We start from the raw sequence: 22,524 nt of genomic DNA, 5'->3' as shown, positions 1-22,524 counted from the left end.
TAGCTCAACCAATTAAACTGCTATAAAAGGTTTATGGGTGATATAAATTTCAAAACCATTACTGCCATGCCAGGAAACTGGTTTTATCTAAAGTAAGGGGTCACAGAGTCAATCGCCACGTGCTCTATTTTATGTATAATTCACCAAGAATTAGTGAAAACAAAGGATACAGGAACACTTCCACCTGACTGCAGGGTCAACTTAAGACATGACTAATCCTGTAGTTACAGTAAAAAAGCATTATCACTCTGGAGTTATGTTTAGGTATGATAAAGACCAAAGTTGCTTTCCCCTTCTAATTTCTATGGTCATTTAAAATTCCAGCAGCGTTCCTTCAGTTGTGCCCAGCTACATCAGACACGAAGAGCAATCTCAGATATTCAACTGGAAAATTAAAAATTCTCTAATCTCCTACTTTGTGAATTTGTTCTTCTTAATGAAGAGACATAACTCTACTATTATCTAGACTCTGCAAATGTCAGAAGATCTGTTTGGGCTAGATACACACTTTGTGGAATACTTCACTGGTTCCAGGTCATATTACAGATAAATTCAGTAATATCAAAATTTGCTGCTTGTTTTCAGTAAATTAAAAAACCTAGAGATTCTGCCAGCCCTTTGAGTTTAAGGAGGAAGAAGACAAATTATTTTGGAAATGAATCTCTGAGTTTATAAATGGCTTCAGAAATAAGGATCAGAACATATGTGGAATTTGGGTAGTTGCTATTTTCTCAGAAGGAAAGGCACTCTCCTAGCATGCTAGCTGTAGTAGCCAGCAGGGTATTGGAACCAAGCAAAAAGTGGCATTTTATCAGGTGTTTTTCTTCCAAGTTACTGTGACACTTAAGCTTTCTAATACGATGAATTTAACAAGTCAACTGGGAACAGCAGGGAAGGAGGGGCTGCTCACTTACTGGAGCCAGAAGATGAAAGACAGACTGCCAAGGCCAGGCACAAAAATATTTATGGTGATCATCCAGTATCAAGCAATGAGGATTCATTTGTTACTGGAAGGAATACAGTTGCCACATACCACTGCTAGTGGGAGAGTGAGACTAAAATCATCACAGCTGGTTTTAGAAACCAACAACCATGTCCATAGCTGAGGCACAGGGCCACTGAAGACTGAAAATGATCTTAGTTAAAACAAATGAGAAGAACATGTCACCCGGTGCACAGCTGGGTCCACTTTAGCCTTAGAATGACTAAAGCTGCACAACCCATTGAGGCTCTTGATAACAGATTCTAGCTGAAGCAACAGTTTAATCATAACAGCCATGTAAGAAAGAGTAGACTCATCTGTATTACCTGTTTTCATACAAGGACTATATTACAAGTCATTCTTATAAAAATGCGTGTATGATCAATAAAAAGCTGGTAGTAGGATGGTATTTGGGAATCTGTTGTTTGGAGTTTTTCTGAGAAAATAGTTGCTTTCTGCTTTTATGGGAGTCTCCACAGAGGAGAAGACTGCTACTGTTCCATGGTGTTGTCTTTAAGCAGGCAGCTACAAGGGGTTTAATAGGTGCAACATATTTGGATTTTAAAATACTTGACAAGGTTTCACAAAAGACTGTTAAAGAAACAACTGTCATAGGACTGGTGAAAATGTCCTCTTATGAATGGAGGCCAATTGAAACACAGGTTCACTGGTCATTTGTCGGGCTGGAGGAGTGGAGCTCAGTACAGTACAAACAAGAACTGATTGAGAGGGATGGAGCAGCTGTTTTAAGAGTAGCAATCATATGAGCTGGAGCTGTTTGAAAAGAGAGAAGAATAAAGTGAAGAATAAAGAGTGAGAAAACTTTCAATATGCAATGTATGGCAAACTTCTGGAACTTGTTACCACAAGAAGGCAAGAAGCATCTAGAAGTTCAAAAAAAAAACATCAGAAAAACTTATTAGGAGAAAAAAAGACCACAAACAGTAGACAAGCTCTTACGGTCTCTTCATATAAGCACCTCTTTATGCTGCTTCTGGGACAGAAGACTACATAAGGTAGACCTTCAGGTTCATTCAACTGTGTTTTTAGTAAGTTGTTTTTTTTTTTTTTTAGTAAGACAAGTGTCTAAAGTGGAAAACAGTAACTTGCTCTGCATCATGATATGGACTTGTTGTCAGTAAGCTTTTCCTTTTACAAGCGCAGAGAGCAGTAAACCACTGTGACTGTAAATGTGCAGTCTGTGCACTGTACAGCAGTTTCAGTGGTATCAACTGCTTTGCACTAAGTGAAGGCTGTACAATCCATTATACTTTTAAACACTGCAATCAATAGGCAAACCATGTATGGTTGTACCATAATACCAGCAGCCCTATTTATTTTACTTCTGCCTATCTTGTTTGTCAGTATTTTCACCTGCTCTGCTAAAAAGAGCATGGGCAAATGTAGTCTATTCTTAAGAGCAGCCAACTCCTAAACCTATCTATCAGGTGAATGCTATTTATAGCACAATCAACCACACATATGCAAAAATTTCTTTGAAATAGATACCTCTTTCAAAACATGAAACATCCTAGGAACCGCACTGCAATAAATATACTAAATTTGAGATTTAAAAATAAGAGAATTATACATTCCATGTTTGAACGCTTTTCTTTGTAGCTATATAAGAAACAGATTTCGTGTGAAACTTGGAGGAGGATACTCTCAGTTGACAGAATTAAATGAGGGTTATAAGAAAAAGATAAACCCCCACATGATCACGAATCTCTTTGTTACTAAAGGGTTCTATAAAAGCTGGCAATACCATTTTGTACAAAGAACAGGCTTTGTAAGTTTGCTTCAGTGTCTCTGCTGATTTTCTTTCCTGTTCACAGCAAAGAAAAAAATATTACATTTTAAACAACTCATTCAGCGTGAATTAGAATCAAAGCTAGAAATATAATTTTGTCACTTTCAATGCTTTGTTTAATATATTTGAACATATGAGGTCTAAAATAAAATAGATTTTAAAGGCACTCAGCTACCACAGTGACTAATGGATGGACAGATAGATAATCAGATCACTTTTGATTTGATTTACTACCTTCAAGAAATCTGTGGTCTACAGCACTGAAACTACTAATTCCCTAGGACTGTGCTTGACTGAAGTCCAACAATGATGGGCATACCTTTCAGACATAACTTTATTGGCTTCATTTCCATGGAAGCAGCTATGAAAAGGTTACCGCACTCAAACTATCCACACCAGTATACTGTGATGAAACAATTGTTAAAACACTGCAAATTACAGTTTGTATTTACTTACAATTGAAGAAGAGAGACACTTTTGCCCACTTTACCAGAGCACATAACCCAAAAGCTAATTGGAGTCTTCTGCATTTAATTAATGCTTTACATCAAAATAATTTACGTCTTCCTCAAAATTCACCTATTTGAAATATTCTCAATATAGCTTAAACATAACCCAAATCCTTGTGAAGTTTCATTCAACTTTTGTCCCTATTTTAGGTATGGATGTAATTACTGATATAATGAAAATGCAGCATCTTGTTCTAAAAATACAGCTTCTTTTTCCATTTATTCCTCGTTACATAAATCTTCCATTTATTCCTCGTTACATAAATCATGCTTGTATTACAATTCTCTTAGACAAAGACCTAAATGAATGACATCAGAATTCATTAATTGATTTGTATAATTTCCACTGATAGCAGAGCACCTTGTGCAACACACTATCACAGCTCTGACATTCATTTCATTTCTCAACCAAAAATAGTAAACAATTTGCATCCTTACAAAACCATACTAGAATAAAAATTGTTACCAATACATTAACATGAAATAGGTAGAAAAGATGCTAAACCCCAACTCAGAAACAAAGGCATCACTTGAAGACAGTTTCAAAGTCACAATCACTTGACAAGCATTTTTCATCTATAGATAGCATTTGGAATAAATGATAAAAATGTTTATAGGATAACATAGGGAAAGCAACTTTATAAAAAGACTAAAAAAAAAAAAAAGGGAATGAGATCACCATAAATAAGAGAAAAAACTCTGAATGGCAATGACAATAGGGACAAGCAGCATAAAACTAATTTTGGTATGATACAGAAGACCGCGATCAGCAGGGAATTCCACTGATCACAGATTCAACACAAGGCTTTCAAATTAAGTAGAAGATGGGAACTGTTGTTCTCCAGGCGTACTGACTCACTTATCTTTGTGTACGCCTCTATCAATATTTTGGTCTCATCTCCCCCTGCTCATTATAGCTTTGTAGTCTTAATTTCTGTTCATGAAAACCCTACACAGATTTCCTTGTATGGAATCTCTAAAACTGCCCAGAAGGCTACATGAAGATCATACCATATTTATGTTCTATAAGGATAAGAATGAACCACTTTCCGCTGCACTTTGCCTTTTGCCCAATTCATTCAGGTCCATGAGAACCTTAAATGCCATCTTCACACGATCATTTATTTTTTGGCTTGTATTTAATATTCACTTCTCATGGGAATTGGGCAGGATCAAAAGACTATTTTTCTGTTTGTTTCATGAGGATGAGCTAGAAAGAGGTGTCCTCAACTCCTGCCCATAATCTGAGCTTCAAAGAAAAAAAGTTGCAAATTCATAGTTTGAAGAGAGACAATCTGCATTGCAATAGTATTTAAATAATAAAAAATAATCTATCCAAATAGACAGCCATCATGTATTCATCTGGAGATGGTGCCATTAGCAAATTTAGAAATCCAGGACATGGATTGGTTGGTGCCCTGGTTTCTAAATCTGATTGAAGATAAATCACAGACACATCGTACAATGATATTTCTGCTTCCAAGTGTTGGAACTGAAATCCTTCCTCTTTCCTTAGATTATTTCACTGCTGAGAAGAGTGGCAGTGCTCAGCAGTATCACAGAACTCTTGTGATTTATGTGCCACTCTGAACTGGGCAAACTGATGAAATCTTCAGAGAACGTCCTTGAGGAACTATCCCACTTTTGTTTTCCTGTCTTCACTTTACTTCCACAGAAGTTCCCTAACAGTATCCTTTGGTCAATCTAACCAGAAGAAAAGAGCTCCAGCAATGATTTTTCTAATTCACTTAATGGTAATATACAGTTAATTGGGTATCACCTTCCCACCCTGAGAACATCTGACCACTGAAGGTAAAAAGTGACTTATACTGGTCTCAGAAATGGACTTGGGAGTATTGATGGAAAAACTCCTGTTTTATGACCATACAAGTCAACCACAGAAGCTGTCAACACAGCTTACCAGCAGCTTAGGATACATTGAGAGGTCCAATACAACAGAAATAACTCAGTTGTAAAGGACATTCCTGTATCACAGGGTCAAGTATCCTTAACTAATATTTGCTCTTCCTGGGCTTTCACAGCTTGCTGACATTGTTTCACAACTTTCCTTAGAATTCTATCTCTGACCATGTCTTCCAGGAGTCTCAAACTCAATGATCTTATTTCAGATACCAACAGGGTGACATCTTCCTTTGAACAGATGTGGTAGAGGCATGCATACTGTTCATACTGCCCCCAGTGGCGCAGTGGTTTAAGCTGCTGCCTGCGGCACTGGAGGGCCCGGGTTCGAATCCCCCCTGTGGCGCAGGGGTAGAAGTGCCACTTCGCTACACAGAGGGCTCGAAACCCGGGAGTTGGACTCGATGATCTCTAAGGTCCCTTCCAACTCGCACGATACTATGATACTATGATGATGATGATACTTGGCCACAGAACTATAAGAATATAAACAACCTCATACAACCCTTGCAACAATGATGATTTCTTGTATATACACATTACTTCACAAAGACATTTTTCAAATACTAATTTATAAACCAAAGAGGTCTTAAAGCCTTCTCTGGTAACTGTTGATGCAGTGGATCCGTTGAGAGGCAACACATCCCCACCAAGTTCACATTAGAAGGTCTCTAACTTTTTTTTTTTTTTTTGCTCACACAATTATTAAATTATATAATTTTAGAAGAAAGTGGAAAAGAGCTTTTTTTTTTTTTCAATTATCTATAGCTCTGAAATACTTATCAGCATATCAGAGCAATAATTATCCTTGTTCTGAAGTTAACATTATTAACAAGCAACAGAAATAAGCTCAAATGAAAAAAAAAAAACCAAAAAAAAAAAAAAAAACAAAAAACAAAAAAAACCTGATATTAAATTCCTTGAAAGGGAATGGTTTACTCCTAAATGCCACTTTGCAGTTAAACTGCCTGCATAAGATATTGTCTTCAGATGAAAAACTACGTTTTTCTGACAGGCAGAATCACACAGCCATTTGCTCACACATCCCACAATCAGAATAAAGGTAAAACTAGTGAGCTGTGATAAAGATAGTTTAATGGTACAGAAATGGAAAATACTAATAATGGTAGAAAAAAAACATATACAACAGAAATGATGCACAATTGCTTACACAACCAACTGATGTCCAGCCAGTCTCCAGGCAGCAGCAGATCCCTGCTGGCTGACTCTTCCAGTTTTATTGTTCAGCAGAACACCATACAGTACCAGACAACCCTTCAGCCAGTTTAGGTCAGTAGGAGCCAGCTGTCCTGGTTGCACTCCTCCCAGCCTTTTGTGAACCCCTAGCCCTATCCTTGTAGGAATGTATGAGAAGCTGAAAAACCAAAACTCCCTTGGACTGCTCAGCAAAAACTAAAATATAGGTGTGTTATCAACATTATTCTTAGCCTAGTGTCAAAACATAGCACCATATCAGCTACAAGAAAACTAACTCGATCCCAGCTGAAATCAGGGCAAACCACTATCCGTAATTTGCTCAAAACTCTTCACTAATTATATATATATATATATATAAAATTTTGCACAACTAAATCACTCCAGTCAAACAAGTACGAACCTTTGCCTATGAAACTACAAAAGGCAATGACCATCATCAGTGCTATTGATCCTGTTACCTGTAATTTTCTAATTCTACAGCATTCTAATTTGCCAATAGGCTCTCATAATACTCAGATTTTCATTAAAAAAAGATATTCACCTTTCAAGTGTTTCTCACATTTTCAACCAATAATGTGTCCAATCCATTAAATACTGGACAGTTCATGACAGATTATGCCCATGAAACAGATTAAGGAAGTATGAAACAGACAGTGAGAAGCATAGTGTGGTTAGTAAAACTTGAAGAGATGTAGTCACATTTTCTTTCTGTTCTTTCTACTGTCATTAGCAGAAAATGATAGACTGTTCCTCACCCATGCAGGATTAGTAGAAATAAAGGAAATAAACACAAGGCCTCATGGAAATTATGAGAAGAAATTCCTCTGTAATGAATGTGACAGAGACAGTTGAAAATGAATTGACATTTTTATTCCTCATTTCAAAATATTGGGGAAAATGAGATGACATTTTATCATATTACTGACAAAATATGAAGTGTATTAACAGGAATTAAAGAAATTAGTCTTTTGAGAAAAAGCGAGAAAGAATGTTGACAGAATCTTAGAATTGGCTTTAATTCCAGCTAAGATTTGAAAGAATAATTTTCTTTCTTGTGTAATCTGGCTTGTGTTTATCAGATTATTTTACTTAGAACTGCAGATGCATTTACTTATAAATGTCCCTTTAAATGGCTATTGCGTACTCTTGCTTAGAAATAATTACTAAAACTGTTCACAGTTTTCTACACAAGGTAACTGACATAGCTTCTCTACATTTTAAAGACCTCTTTTTCCCCACGGAGAAGTCTATAAATTCATTCACAGACACACTGAAATATTCTTCTGATAGGTTGTTTTACACCATCCAAGCAAATAACAGTACAAAATCACATAGGTTCAATATCCTCGCTAATCTAAAAGTGACTGAATTCTGTGTTTTTAGCACCCTATTCACCAGAGGAAAGAAAAAGCTATGATCCTGTGAGTGTAGGTCTTGGTCCACCACACACTGCAGATCCACAAACATTCCCAATCATAATTATCCACACAGTTTCAGTGCTAAAGCTGCAGTGTGGGCAGAACAGTTGAAGGAAGCGTTAAGTCTTCCTTCTGCTCAGTAATGTTCAGTGATTATTACCCTCCCTATACCTACCTTCAATAGGGCCTGGCCACAGACATGCAGTGCCTGCTGTAGGATGAGGAAAACACCATGGGAAGGGGTTGCTTGAGGTGTGACAGCAATATATTTGGCATTTGAATCTAGATGATCTTCAAGGTCCTTCCAACACAAACACTACAATTCTATATGCCAGCCATAATATCATCTAAACAGGAACTAAGATGTCAGGACATACGCTTGTTGGTACAGTATTCTTGTACCTTGCCATGTTACAGTTTGCCAAATATCAGCATTCAGTCAAGTAGCAGCACAGGTCAATTTTCAGCCTCTACCAAACATAGGAAATACAGGCACTAACTAGACATTCTCATGCTCCAACTGGCTGAAACCTTAACAGGACACTCAAGAATGTGTTCAAATAAAAGACTTCAAAACAGCAATGATAATAGGATATATTTTAACACGGTCATGAAAATACAGCTTCTTCAGGACAAGAACAGAGAAGGATGGACAAATTGTATTAAGTATTCTAGCACCTGCAGAGAAGCCAAATCATGAATATTTAACTCAGAAAAGGTACAGACACACAGTTCTCCTTGGAAACCTCACCTGCTACATTTCACCTATCTATGACTGAAAACTGAAGGATGAATTCTTTTCTGAGATATGCACATGGCCTCTGACACCTCCATGTATTTAGAGAGCTCACTACTGCTGTCAGTGAAGCTTCCACCTTTTGTCAAAGAGTCCTCCACTCTTCAGAGAAAAATGCGAGCAAGAATTGAAGGACACTGTCAGACAGCATATATTATTCTTCTCCTTCTCTCTTTAATGTAAAATCAGGAAAAGATAACATAGAACAGACTGCTAATGACCTTTCATTGAGAGGGAGCACCTTCACTCCTCTATTAGGCAGTTACCTGTGTCTAAATACACTCTGAGTTTGTGAACCAGAATTTCAGCCAAAAGGAGATCAAAGAGGCAAATCCCCAGGTCCCTGAATTTTCATTATTGTCCAAATGTAGCTCTCTGCTCCTGCCTGCTCAGCAGGTTGTAAGCAGAGGGGAGAAAATACAGCAGCTTATACCTAGAAATCTGCATCTGTAAACAGCTTCTCAGATGAAGTTGCCATTATTATTGTAGTGCTACCATGCAGAAATACAACAGAAGTTTGAAATAATGACATGCTAATAATGGCTAACAGCTCAGCCAAATAGAAAGAAAAAAAATGCTTACAAGGCAGTGGAAAAAACATACAGGATATTTGTACTATTTTGCAAGAGCAATGCATTTAGTTTTATCAATAAATACAATGATAATACAAAGGGAGGAAGAGTAAATTATTACTTGGATTATGGCTTAGTGTTATGTAAGAACTGTAATAATAAGTAGGAAGTTGAGCTTCCCCCCCTCCCTCACTAATGTTACTTTCTATTTCCTTGATTCAGACTGCCTTATAGTCCTTATTTTAAAGGAGGTTGTTTATTAAGATCATGTTATTGTGGTTGTGAACATGAGTTACTTGAAGCACTACATTCACTCTTTCTTCTTTGTCCTGCTGCCATCTTGCTAATAGAAGCTAATAAAATCCAACAAAGAGAATTAAGAGGTGGGCTATTTTCCATATAGGGGAAGTACACTGCACTTCCAAGCCTTAAGAGAAGATGTGATCTTCAGAGAGACTTTGCTGCTAGTCTTATGTACAGTTTACAACTGGGCTCTGCAAAATGAGATGCTGCTGAGTCTTTGATTTAATGAAAACTTAGGAAGGCAATCCAATTCACTGCAGGGACTGCTTTGTTCTTTCATTATGATTCTTTTTTAATGAGAAAGACGATTGCAAGGATAAACTCTGTTCCTCTGAATTTTCACACTAATTACATACAAAGCACCATTCTGGCAGAGTTGGCCTTACATCCTTCAGGCAATACAGTTATCATCTTGTAAACACACAAATCTCCCATATGAACACTGATGCTATGTGCACTGCACGTGGATTTGGCTACCCTGGCTACTGCTTGAATGTTTAAAGATTCCATAAATCACAAGCAAATACTGATACCATGTGAAATGGGAGAGACAACTTCTGCCATTCTGCTTACAGCTGTAGGATCAAGGGTACACCATTTCATCAGAAACATTAACTTTCTCCTTGCAGTGAGAAGGGATGGTTGGTTTTGTAAGCAGCACTCAAAATGTTTAGGTATTAAGGAAGGGGAAAAAAAAGTCAGATCCACACACAAACACTACAAAGGATAGTTACCCCTTAATCCTACAGAAAATAATAGCCTGCTTGTGAGTCAACTCACACCCTTAGAAGACTATTACTTGACATACTGTAAGGCAGCCTTGGCTAGGTAGGGAACTGCTTTATCCCCCTGATAAAATAACCAAGAACCACATCCAGTCCCTGCACAACACTGTGAAATTATAGACAAGTTTCCAAGTTTGGTATGTGTCACATGCCATGGCACCTAAGCACTTGTAGGAATTTATTATGCAACACCTGGCTTTCTAGGTGTCCAAACAGCCTCCATTCCATAATCTGCATCTGCACCCCTGTTTGGATCTGTGGTACAATATGAACATACATTACTTCAGCTGCTGAGATGGGAATACAAGTCAAGGAGATGAGAAGTGCAAGTTCAAATGGCACTTCCTAAGAGTCTTCTTGAGCCTATTCACTCCTGCCTCCAGAAACAAGGTTTTACTCCACAAACTAGCATCCATAGAATTCCATGCAGATTAGCATTCTGTTTGAAAGGATGGCACAGCTCCTGGAAAAGAGTGCAAAGAGGAACCTGCACAGGCTCAGCAACAAAACCTAAATCTTGATCAAAACAAATGCTTGCAAACATATCTTGTGGATTTTCCCCAAGACTCAGAACTTGGTGCTGAAATCAACAAGAAAAGCGTCACAGTGTAAAACACTACCCTATGATCACTATTTGGATTCTGCTAAATCCCATTAATTACCTGTGGCAGCATGGCCATAAGCTGAATGGACGTGCTACCTTCTATTTTATTGCATCCATGACTTTATTTACAGACTTACTAGCATGAAGCTGCCACATCTGGCTAGAGATTCTTCCACAGGAGACTGTATGTACGCTTACCTCCAGGGTAAAACTGCCTTACTCTAAAACGCTATATTCAATATAGACTTTGCCTCACAGTGATGATGCAGCATCCTGATGCAAACATAGCCCATCACCTAGGACATCAGCCACCCTACAGCTTGGCATTTCTTTTATGTTCACTGCAAATAGGGCATGTAAGGTTTGCTCTTATAAATAAGCACCAGTATTTGAATCATGACGCAAATCCAAACATTGTTTCTAGATGAAACTGGCTGATGGTATAAGCTTAGTAGCCAAAAACATGACCATGTCAGAACACCTTGACTTAAGTGTTCTCAGTACCCAGTGTAAATACACCAAGTATTTTGCTACAAGGAGAAGCACCCTTAGCCCACAAGAAATCTTATATACAAAGAAAAGAGTATTTGTACTAAGACCACTTTTTCATTTAGACCAAAAGGACAGTAAGAGATCTCCCTTTTGTTCCCTCCTCCCCCACTAATTAAAGAATATACCATTGTTATAATTAGAAACACACAGAAGAATTAAGCTAAGTTGTCATGTTTAAAGAAGAATAGATGGAGCTTACCCTTATCCTGGGCTTGCTGAAAGTCTCCATGAAGAACAATCTCCAAAAGAGAACCCTCCCTAGTAGTAGTCAGCTCTTAAATGGGGTCTAGGAGAGGTGGAGCTGGGCTCCACCCCTTCCAGTAGCACAGGGGAATTGCCTTCACCTGTGCTCCCAGGGCTGACTTATTGATCGCCTCAGGTGATTAATGCATCCTAAAGGAAAAGTACTTTTCAATCTTGAACCATGAGACACTCATCATTTCAGTAAATTACAAGATTAACAGAGAAGTGCATGCTTTCTAACATGGGACATGTGCTACAGGCCTGGTTAGCAGGTGCCTGGCCTAACAATTAGGAGACTGACCTGAGAAATTAAAACATGAGAAAGAAAAGGCTGAGGTTTCTTTTGTAACATTAGCTATCAACACCTTTTCACTTCATCTGGGGCCAGGATTCACCTCTATAAGTGTTTATTTATAACTTGCTAAACAGCTGGTAAAGCAAGATGCACCTGATGAAAACTGACTCAGCTCTGAGATGGCTGGTCCCTTGTGTGAGTGGAACAAAGCAGCAAGGCCAAAGCAGAAAGCTTATGCACACTGGTAGTGAAACAAAGCAGATGGCAATGAGGCAATGATGACAACCTCTGAGGGCTGAAAAAACCATCCAACTCCATCATTGGGACCAGCAAAACAGAAGACAGAAAGGTCAAGTTTATTGTTTTTAAACCTGTCTTATACTCAGTGTGGTCTATTGCTTTTTACTATAGCGAGGTGGGATGGGGCCATGGGCAATCTGATCTAGTACTTGATTTAGAGGTTGGCAACCCTGCCCGTGGCATGGCGGTTGGAACTTGATGAACCCTGATGTCCCTTCTAACCCAAACCATTTTATGATTCCTACAGCAGTGTTGAAATTGCATCTGTTTCTGTATTATGGCCAAAGAATGCAAGAAGACTTCATCAGATTGGGAAGGGAAATGCTGTGGCTATGGGAACCAATCAGAAAGAACAAGATCAAAGTGTCCTCTGAAGTTTACACACTCAGAAATAGTTTAACATCTCTCTGAACTGTAACCACCTACAGAGTAGAACAGTAACAGTTCATGCTGTGGAGTCAGCAGCAATATTCTGTAATTCACAGCAGGAAATTAGAAACAGAAAACAAAAAACAAATCAGTTGAAAATGGAGGGAAAATTCATAGAGAAACAGAATGATTATGCAAATGGCTCTGGACAGGAGACTGGATCTAGTCATACTATTTTACTTTTTACTTAGATAGCTCTGTAACCTATGATGACAATCAGATGACAAGTCATACTTCCCACTCCTATACATCTCCTATTCAAAACAAAAAATTGCAGGTTATCCAAAAAGCCAGAGTTTTAGTTTTGTCTTCCTAAAGTGCAGAATTCCTACTAAATAAGAGAAGGGCTGTTCAAAGCAGACAAAATGACTGTTTGGCTGACTATTTCCATAATAAACATAGCCCACATAACTTGGCACCCCAACCTAAAAGCCCAGAGTGATTAGGAGAAAGTACACCACAGACTACAAAGCTCTGCAGAGAGGGAAGAATCTGTGGTGCTGCTCTGAGAATACCAAAGATCAGAACATCATTTTTCATCATCCCAAGCCATGCTCACTGTGATGCTTCATTTTTACAACACAGTTAGCCTGTCCCTTTGCAGCAGGTGGACTAGGAGGAGCCTGGCCAAATTGATACTCATTTCCCTCAGGTTTCAAGGGGAAATGCAGTAATGTGTTTGCAGTGCAGAGGCTGGGTGTGGTCTCACCAACATACTGTCTTTAGGAACTGAGCACCACTTCTGTCTTAAGCATAAAGCAGTATGTCTAGAGCTATGGGAACTCGATCCAACACAGAATGCATCAACAAGATCTTCGTTCTACAGCAGAGACACAAAGGTGCTAAGGAAACTGAACAATGATGGAATGTATGTTTGCTAATCAAAATCTCTCCCTGTCCTCCTAAACAAACAGGAGGCCCTATATTCCTGAAGGCATCTCTTTGAAAATACTGACAGGATCAATGCCTTTCAGGAAGGCTTCACCTCAGTGGTACAACACATATTGCCCAAAGTACCTTATACCTAAGATAGTCTGATCAGGTTAAATCATGTACTTCCTTTGTTTCCCAGATGTATTCTCAAGGGCAGCCTACAAAAAAATAAGGTGTTAATATTGAAGAAATTACGGTATATCTATCAAAGTTAACTGCATAATACTAGCTTTGAGATAATGCTGGTAGTGGAATGAAACAATGAAAATAAAGAGCCATCCATCCTTCCTATCATTCAATAAAAAACTGCCAACAACTGCAGTAAAAGTAACCAATGACTATAAAGTGTCATACTTTCCTTCAAGTATCCCATTTCAGTTATTCTGGGGAAGCAGAAAGGATGTTACGGTCATTTTTTCCTCCCCGTGTATCTAAATGAGGATACATGTCTGAATAGCAGATGAATCGGTAATTTACATACGATTGAGATACTATGGTCATAAACAAGTCCAAGACAAAAATGCATAAAAAGAAATCAAATTCCAGTGACATGACTGCAGTCTTTAAGAGAGACACAGGGCTCTGTATTAACTTAGAGGCACAGACCGGATCTGATTATTTGTCACATCTAAGACATTACAGTTACTCTAGTGAAAGCTATGTTCGCATTAACATATGCTATAACCTCTGTCTAGAAGCAGAACCCATTCATACATAAAGCTATTTCATAAAACCTATTCTGAATTATCAAATTATTGTCAGCTCTCACAAACGGTGTCCAGAAAATACTTATTTATTGCACTGAAATTAATAGGACTTGCAATGCAGCATGCTACTCATGCAGAATTTGGCCCTTAAGGCTTTATGCTCCCCCCATGTTCAAAACACACCCTCACTGCACCCTCATCCCTTGTGTTCCAAGATCATTATATATATATATATATATATATATATATATGTGTGTGTGTGTGTGTGTGTATCAGCTTCACATTTTTTCTCTTTTTCTTTTTAAGAACCAACACCTAGTAGATGCACTGTTTTCATTTGTAGCATATGTGAGGTGGCTTTTAGAAGTAATCTATTTTTGGTTGCAAGCTGCTGATGCTTGCGTTCATGTTGACTGTTCATAATTAACACCTTCTAGTCCACTACGGACCATTTCCCCCTCACTACTTTTTAAGGTGCTAAAACAAATCTCTACCACAGTTCTACATCACATAGCTTCATTTCATCGAGAGAAGGCTTTTCTTCCTGATAGAAAAAGAGTCCCCTTTCCTCAGTTAGTAATAACATACGACCCAGAGGACTATCAGGTAGTGTTCTGACAAGATCTCACTAAGCAGAATCCTCTGCTGACAAGGGGACTGAGCTAATACATGCTAAAACCTCAACTCAAAGGTGTTAACAGGGACAAACACAGACTTTGGCTGTGAAAACAGGCAGGAGAAGAATTTACCTCAAGATGAAGAACTGAGGGTTACCTTGTTAGTTATTCAATATTTGGCTGGTATCAACCAGATGAAACAATGATATTCACTGTGTGATAATGCTGCATAAGTGAGATAAAATTTATAGCATTGTTTTCATTAAAAAAAACTCCTAAAATTTATATTCAGACCTCAGCACACGAACACTGGTGCATTAAAGAGCATTTGACTGGAAGCAATAGTGGGTATACATTTGTGGCTAAGCAGCTTCTCCTGCTTCTCCGCACATCTGAGCATGTGCACTCCTCACTGTGAAGAATGTCTGCACAAACATCTTCTCCTACAGAGAATTAAGGTTTTCTTTGGCTAACTTAAGTGACTGCTTCTTGGCGAGTACATCCCTGCAAAACCCCAGAGGCCAGAAAAGCAAGCGAAGAGAAAGACAATGGGATAGTTATTTTTGACTCCCAGCCAACTTACAATAGCTTGAATCCTGAAGGAGAAAGAAGGTATTTGAAAAATCTTAAACCTTGCATACAAAGTAGGAAAACTGTGATTACAAAACAAACAAAAAAAAAAAAAACATAATCTGATGCTCCTGGCACTTAGAACAAAATTAGTCCATATAAAAGTAATATAACTTATGTGACTTCCACCTGCTAATGAAGCCAAATGACTAGAGCTGCTAGAAAAACTGCCTTAGTGGAACAAACACAGATAATGAATTTGAGTAAATACACAAGCAAAAGAAATGCCAAGCTCAATCATTTGGCTTTATTAAATGCTGAGCAAATGGGTTGGCTGTATACTGCTCTGCCACTCAGCAAGAATGCTACAGTGTGTGACCGGATAGTGGATTTCATTACTTCAGTAACTAATTTTGTTCTAGATTTTTTTGTACACTAAGCTAAACCATCTCTGTTTTTTTATAGCTTTCTTCTGATAGTCCTTTTACAGGCTATTCCACTGGTACCCATTATGTCGTGCTCTGGTTGTTTGTACGCTCCATATTTAACTGCAAACCTCTTCAAACATCTTCCCCAACCATTCTCACATGTCCAAAACATATTTTGACCTTCCACTAACAGTTCCCCATTCAGTTCCCAAACCTACCTTACTGGAACTGAAGTGCACCCCAACAAAGTCTCTTTAATCAATCACTCCATTTATAAACAGAAAATTATTTTAATTAAGTAGAAACTGAGGAGCTTTTATGGGTGTAAAACATAGAGCTTGATAGTGTTATTGAAAGTAAATGCATACTGGGCATCAAACAGCACTCTAAACAAGCCACTGTAATAGAGAGCAGATTTCTAGCCTGTGTATCCTCCCATAATTCTGTTTTCTTGTTTGTTTGTTTTTTAAAAGTCACAGAGACTTAGTTTCCACAAAATCTATATCAGTCCTGAGGAGAGCATTTTTGGGATAGATTTTGCCAACAGCTAAGCAATCCTCCACTCAGAAAGCCTATTTTAAAGCACAGTTCTCCAGGAAGATGCTACTAATACACATTTTAAGCTTTTTACAGAGAAAAGCATGTGTTGTTTCTTCCCCCTACGCAACTGAAATTCCAAGACTGACACAGTGCCTGAGCAATTCTCCCTTATGGAAGAGGGAACATTTCCTCAGCTGTTTGATCTCCACTGTTTATTAAAACCAGTCAACATAGTGAAAGTTCTGTAAAACTCCAGTTGTAGTACATTTAAGCACTTCCTGCTGTAGCGCAGTGGTACGTTTTTAATTTTATTTATTTTATATATTTTTCCCCTCCCCATGGGAATGAAGCCCATATTGTTCTAGAACACTTTCATACTTTACAGAGTCGTATGACACTGAAGAACTTAAGCTTCAGGGTTGCTCCCAAATCATCAAAGATCTAACATCAAAGAACAATCCAGAACTATTTGCTCCTATAAGAAATGTGAGCCCCCTCAACATGCTAACAGATGTTCTGGGACCTAATACATGTCCTAGTGCTTTCCCTTGACAGAGCCCTTCCCTCCTTCCCCCAGGAGAAGACAATCAGGAAAGTAAGTGATATTTTTGTTCTCTTATCTCTCACCTGTTCTGCTCATGAGTAAGAAAAATTGCTTCTGACAGGGTCTTGACAATATTAGGCAAACTATTCACAGGTAGTCATATACAGAAAGAAGAGCTGAACTCACCCAGCTGTTGAAATATCTCCTTGACTATGTAACCTGCTTCAGAAAGCAGCCTAGGTCCAAGAAATGCTCTCCTATTATTGGCTGGCCCTTATAAGAGCCCAGAGTGGCTCCACTGTGGGTCTACCTCTTCTGATCACATGGGGAGCATAGATGCAGTTTGTCTGCACTCCCTGGGCCAACAACACCCCTTCACCAGGTGCTCAATCACCAGTTCAAGCTGTGACCTAATATCTCCCCTACAGCTTCTATCCTATGTGTTTTGAAAAGATGAAATAAAACAATTATGAAAAAATGAGTGGATGAGAAATTACTTAAATGCATTCATCTCCCATACCTTATCTAAACAAGAAATCACAGAGAAGGGAGGGATGGGAAGGGAAGGCACAAAAAACCTGTATTATATATAGACTATTAAACAGAGGATCATTTGGCATATGGTACTGAAGTGAACTTAGATGTGTTTCTCATTCCAGGGCCCAGACTGTTTACACAAGCCCTGTCCCAGAACAGCAGAAGGGCTGTTCAACTGCTTTGCCCACCCAGCATCACAGAGAGACAGCACCCCAAATTCCCTCCCTTTACCTCCTACTTCCAAAACACTCAAAATTGGCTGCTAATAGTTCGTAAACTACTGAGTCGCTTTGATGAGCAACTAGAACAAGAGAACTCTTCTTTGCTTGTTTCTGAGCTCTCCTTAACCTACATAAGATGTAGAGCATACTAATATTTCCCAGTAAGACATGCAGTTAGATCTAGAAAACAAACCCTGAATGTACGGCTGTAGTTCCAGAACAGCAAGAAGAGCATTCCTAAAAAAATATTTAGGATGTAAAAAGTACCAGTGCTTCTTTTCTGCATATAGGTAGAAGCCCTATCATTGAATCTAACCCTAATCCTGAATCTGCCAATTCATTCTTTATTAATAAAGACTTAGGAGGGTGTTCTGGTGTTTTTTTTTTTTTTAGTTTATCTAATGTACTTTACGAGGCAGTGTAAATATATTATAAATATTAATGTGATGTGTTTAGATCACACTTAAGCATAACTCATTTACTGTTGTTCTGAAATGGCTTCATCATCACTGTCTTACACAAAACATTATGAGTTTCATAGATAGACACTTACCTTGTCTAACAGCTAGCGTTGTTGTGTAGACCAAGAATAGAAGGATATAATTGAGGAAGCTCTGAAAAACAGGTGTGTTGGCATGGAAATCTTCTGACAAATACTTGCTCGTGAGTCCAATGCCACAGATAAGGAGCGAGAGTACCTGGCCAAGAGCCACAGACAGCAAGAGATCCCTAAAAGGAATGAGAAAAGCACAAGACATAAAACACTGAGCTTCCTCACTGTGCAGGAAATCATATTCAGAAGTGTTAAGACAGAAGGGAAACAGTGCTTCAGTCAACAAGGTATCTGCTGGGTGTTGCTGATGTAAAGCATCCATCATTTCTGTACTTACCACTTGCCTAACATCCCCTGAACACACCAGCTTTTATATACATATTCAGTAGCAGTAGATGTTAAATCTCTACCATTTAATTTCACATTTCTCTTTTCACAAAGATTAAATAATAGTTATCATTTAAAGCAGCACCCTAATCAGTTACCATTTATAATACAGCACCCTTTTCTTCAAGTGTTTTCCCTACCAGAAAGACCCAGGACACTCCTCAGCCCTTCAGCTAAGGCTGGAATTACAGCTCTTCCAGAACTCAGTAGCCAGAGAGAGAACCACAAAGAAAGGATTCCCTGTGATGTGAAAGGATATCAAGTTTCACCACGAACACGAATTTACCAAGCAAATTCTTTCTCCTCATTTCATTTCCATTTCATTGTATAAACTGTTCTTTCCACCTGTGCAAACGCATGTATCTTCTCTTCTACCTCTCTTACCTCTTACTTTTCTTACTGTCTCACTGTGGTCCTTCAAAATGTATTTTTCGCTTTGGCTTATCGCTTTAATCTGTTTTTCTTGACCTTGATCTCCAGTCTTTGCTGCTCCCCTATCTGATGTTCCCCATTCTCTCTCCCCACAGATCTCTAGCAGCTTCTTCCTTTGTGCGTGTTCTGTCTTCCTATAATTTCCTCCTCCTTGCTCAAGAAACTGCTGTATTTGAAAACTAACTCTTTTATGGTACATATTCTTTTTATATATTTTTTTCAGTCTTCTCCACGATATCCTTTTCCCTTCCAAGTATCCATGTATTCTTCTGCCAGAGCATCATTAGCCAATGGCACAGCCCAACTCAGCCCCCAGAAAACTTATTTTATCAATATTCTTTGTAATAGAATAACCACAGCATGGGAATATATGTATTTTTAATTTACCCTGTTCCCAGATTTACTGTTTGATGGTACTTCTGTGCTGATCAAGCCTGTTTCACAGCTATGCCTTGCTCTATGCAAAAGCACAAAATGTAGCATGTTGGCGTGACACGAGAGCAATAAAAACAACTGGCAGAGTGCAAAAGGACATCAGAAGGGATTGCGTAGTCTGAGACCTGCTGGCTGCTGCTGTCACTGCCACCAGTCCCTAGAAGAGACTATAGGTCTCTGAGGAAACCAAGGAAGGAGAGAAGGAGATGGGAGAGGAACTCTTCTGCACATCTCATTTAAACATGGTATGAAAAAAAAAAGATGTTAGGGAATCCTAAGGAAGTAAAGGAAAGAGGGAAGCCCTCTGCTCAGGTGTAACAGTAATTCATGTGTGCTCTCTTCTGCCAGCCAGTAAAATAGCATTGCTTCAAAGCTGCTTTGCTTTCCATGACAGGTTTCCCTGACCTCAGCTGTGAGTGTTTGGTGGCAGTGAGCATCTGTGCTCCAGCAACAACTTCCCTTGTAAACTCAAGTGTCAAATTTGTTTTCCTTCTTCTCATAAACAATCCTCCCACTAATGTGTCTCAGTGTCAGTCATGGCGTGATTCAACCAAGCAAATACCAGAACGCACAAGAGGCTGAGTAGTTACATTCATCTAACATACCTCACTGACAAACAGGCTGACACAGACACAGATAGTAAGGGAACAAACTTTATTGTGTTAAACCCTGTGTTTTGATGGCAGACTGCTGAATAAGTAGAAAATACGATTCCACAACTACTGCCTCCACTTCTACATTACTCACTCTACTGCAAAACAGTGTGAAACAAACACTCAACAGAGGTGGTATCTGAGACTGAGACATCAATACTGTGAAAATAACAGATCCTCAGCTTCTGCCACTACCTATGATGCTGTTGATGGGGAATAGGAAATCTGAATAGTGACTGCAATTTAAATTCACATATTAGTCTTGTAAACTTGTATGTTAGTCCTTCAAGCAGTTGGGTTTTTAATGTCTGCCCTACAGAGAAGATTCATGCAGTACTGTCCTCTTGCCTACTATTCTTTTTTGTAGTTTAAGTTCAGTAATAAACTGAAAGTTTGTAAATCTGCATCTCTAAAGGTGTTCCTGTTTCACAGAGGATGCAGGTGACTATTTACTGTCCTCCTTATCTCAGCCATGCCCGTTAACATGTATTGTATTACACTCATTGTGGCACTGCACCTGTTCTGGATAGAAGTATCTTGGACCCTGTGGAGATTTATAGAAAGCTGAATACATAGTCATTTAATCATTTATGAAAGGATTTTTCCAATAATGTATTCCATACAGTAGTTGACTAGTGGACATCACTTATCATTCCTTTTTGGGGGGGCTCAAAAATTCCACCCACTATTGCACTACTGAAATTGCAGTGAAGAAAGAAGGTAATTAAAAGCTCAGCAAAAGCAGACATGGGCAAGAATCAAGGCTAAGAACTGGAACCCCTCCCAATTTGTAAGTAAAGTCTACTTGTGGATTAGTACATATAGTCTCTGTGGCTTGAGTTAGCATGTAAGTAAAAATTGTCTTTTGAACAGCAACAGAGTTTTAAATAATATCGAAAATATTTGTTGTGGAAGACCTACAGAAGTAGTTCTGTAAAGTCCACTGTCTTCCAAAACAACAACTACACAAATGACACTGAATACATATGTATTGATTGCCTCTAGCTATTACACATACTTGTATTTTTTTTAATTATGTAAGAAAACACATTCTGAAATCAAGCTGTAGAGTTCCTTCTCCATCCAGAACGTAGCAGGACATTTCACAGTGATATATAAGGTGAAAATATATATATCTTCCTATATTTCTCTCTCTTCAGGGGAAAAGAAATTAGATATTTAAGCAGAACTAATTCAAAGGTCCATGAAGTATTCAGATTTCAAGCAAGAACAATCTGTTTTATATCTTGTCATTATTTCTAACTCTCTTCACACCCACACTTCTTTCATACCAAAATGTAGGTCCGTTGTTGACATGAATAGCACATAAGAGCACAAAAAATGTGGTATACTCCTCTTCATCAGTATAGGTTAAAACTGATGTTAAACACTACTTGGGAAAACTACTTGGTGGAATGAATAAGTAAGAGAAACTAAATCACAAAATCAACAAAATGCTGATTGTTGCATTGGGTGAGTGGAAGAAAACTCATTGCTCTCCAATTAGAAAAGTAGAAACAAATGCCAGTTTACAGGTATTAATTAGTGGCAGTGTCATACAGCAGTAATAAAGAATAACGTAATATTTGGATAACCTTAAAAACCAACAGAAGATGACTAAAAACCAACATAAGGTGCCTGAATTGTACAGAAAATGCCTGATAATGTTATCTCTATTATTTCATTTTTCCTGACAGCAATGATCTAATAATAAAAGAGTCTTAGCTCCCAAGCCTTTGATACCTAGAAAAGAATAACAACATAACCATTCTTTGGTAAGGAGAATGAATTGGCAAACATTTAAAAACAAACAAACAAACAAACAAAAAAAACTTTCAATGGCTGTGGAAAACCCACCACTCTCTTTAGACAGGATAAAGCAAGAAACTCACTGCTGTCACCTCTGGCACTCATTAGACAGTATCTTTCCTAAATATTGTAACTGTGTTGAAATAGTAACTGTGTTGAAGTAGCCAGCATGGTATATATCCAACATATCTGCATTCGTTTTCCCTGTTGGTTTTTGATTCTCTTCACCACTCAAGGACTGGCACAAAGAGGATGATATCTTCCCTAAGCCTTTGATCTGTCACAACGGCTGCAGCAGTATTAACAGGGGAAGTGACATTCACTCATACATTGAAGAAAACGTGTATGGTTTGAGGGCCTTCAAACAGAGCACAAGACTGTCACTACAAAAAACTACATAGAATTGAGGTTTTTGACCTGTT

General features: G+C 38.3%; 1 protein-coding gene across 1 annotated transcript in view; it reads right to left on the bottom strand.

Moving 5' to 3' along the window:
- The window catches only part of SLC35F1 (solute carrier family 35 member F1), a 228,745-nt gene that overhangs the window by 78,434 nt on the left and 127,787 nt on the right, over positions 1–22,524 (bottom strand). Inside the window, exon 2 of the mRNA XM_072332637.1 lies at positions 18,387–18,562. Coding sequence (XP_072188738.1) covers positions 18,387–18,562 — 176 coding nt within the window. The remainder of the gene's footprint in view (positions 1–18,386; positions 18,563–22,524) is intronic.

The sequence above is a fragment of the Excalfactoria chinensis genome, chromosome 3 (genome assembly GCF_039878825.1).
Source record: "Excalfactoria chinensis isolate bCotChi1 chromosome 3, bCotChi1.hap2, whole genome shotgun sequence".
Lineage (NCBI taxonomy): Eukaryota > Metazoa > Chordata > Aves > Galliformes > Phasianidae > Excalfactoria > Excalfactoria chinensis.
The sequence above is the reverse complement of the archived record's forward strand: the minus strand, read 5'-3'. Positions and strand labels throughout refer to the sequence as shown.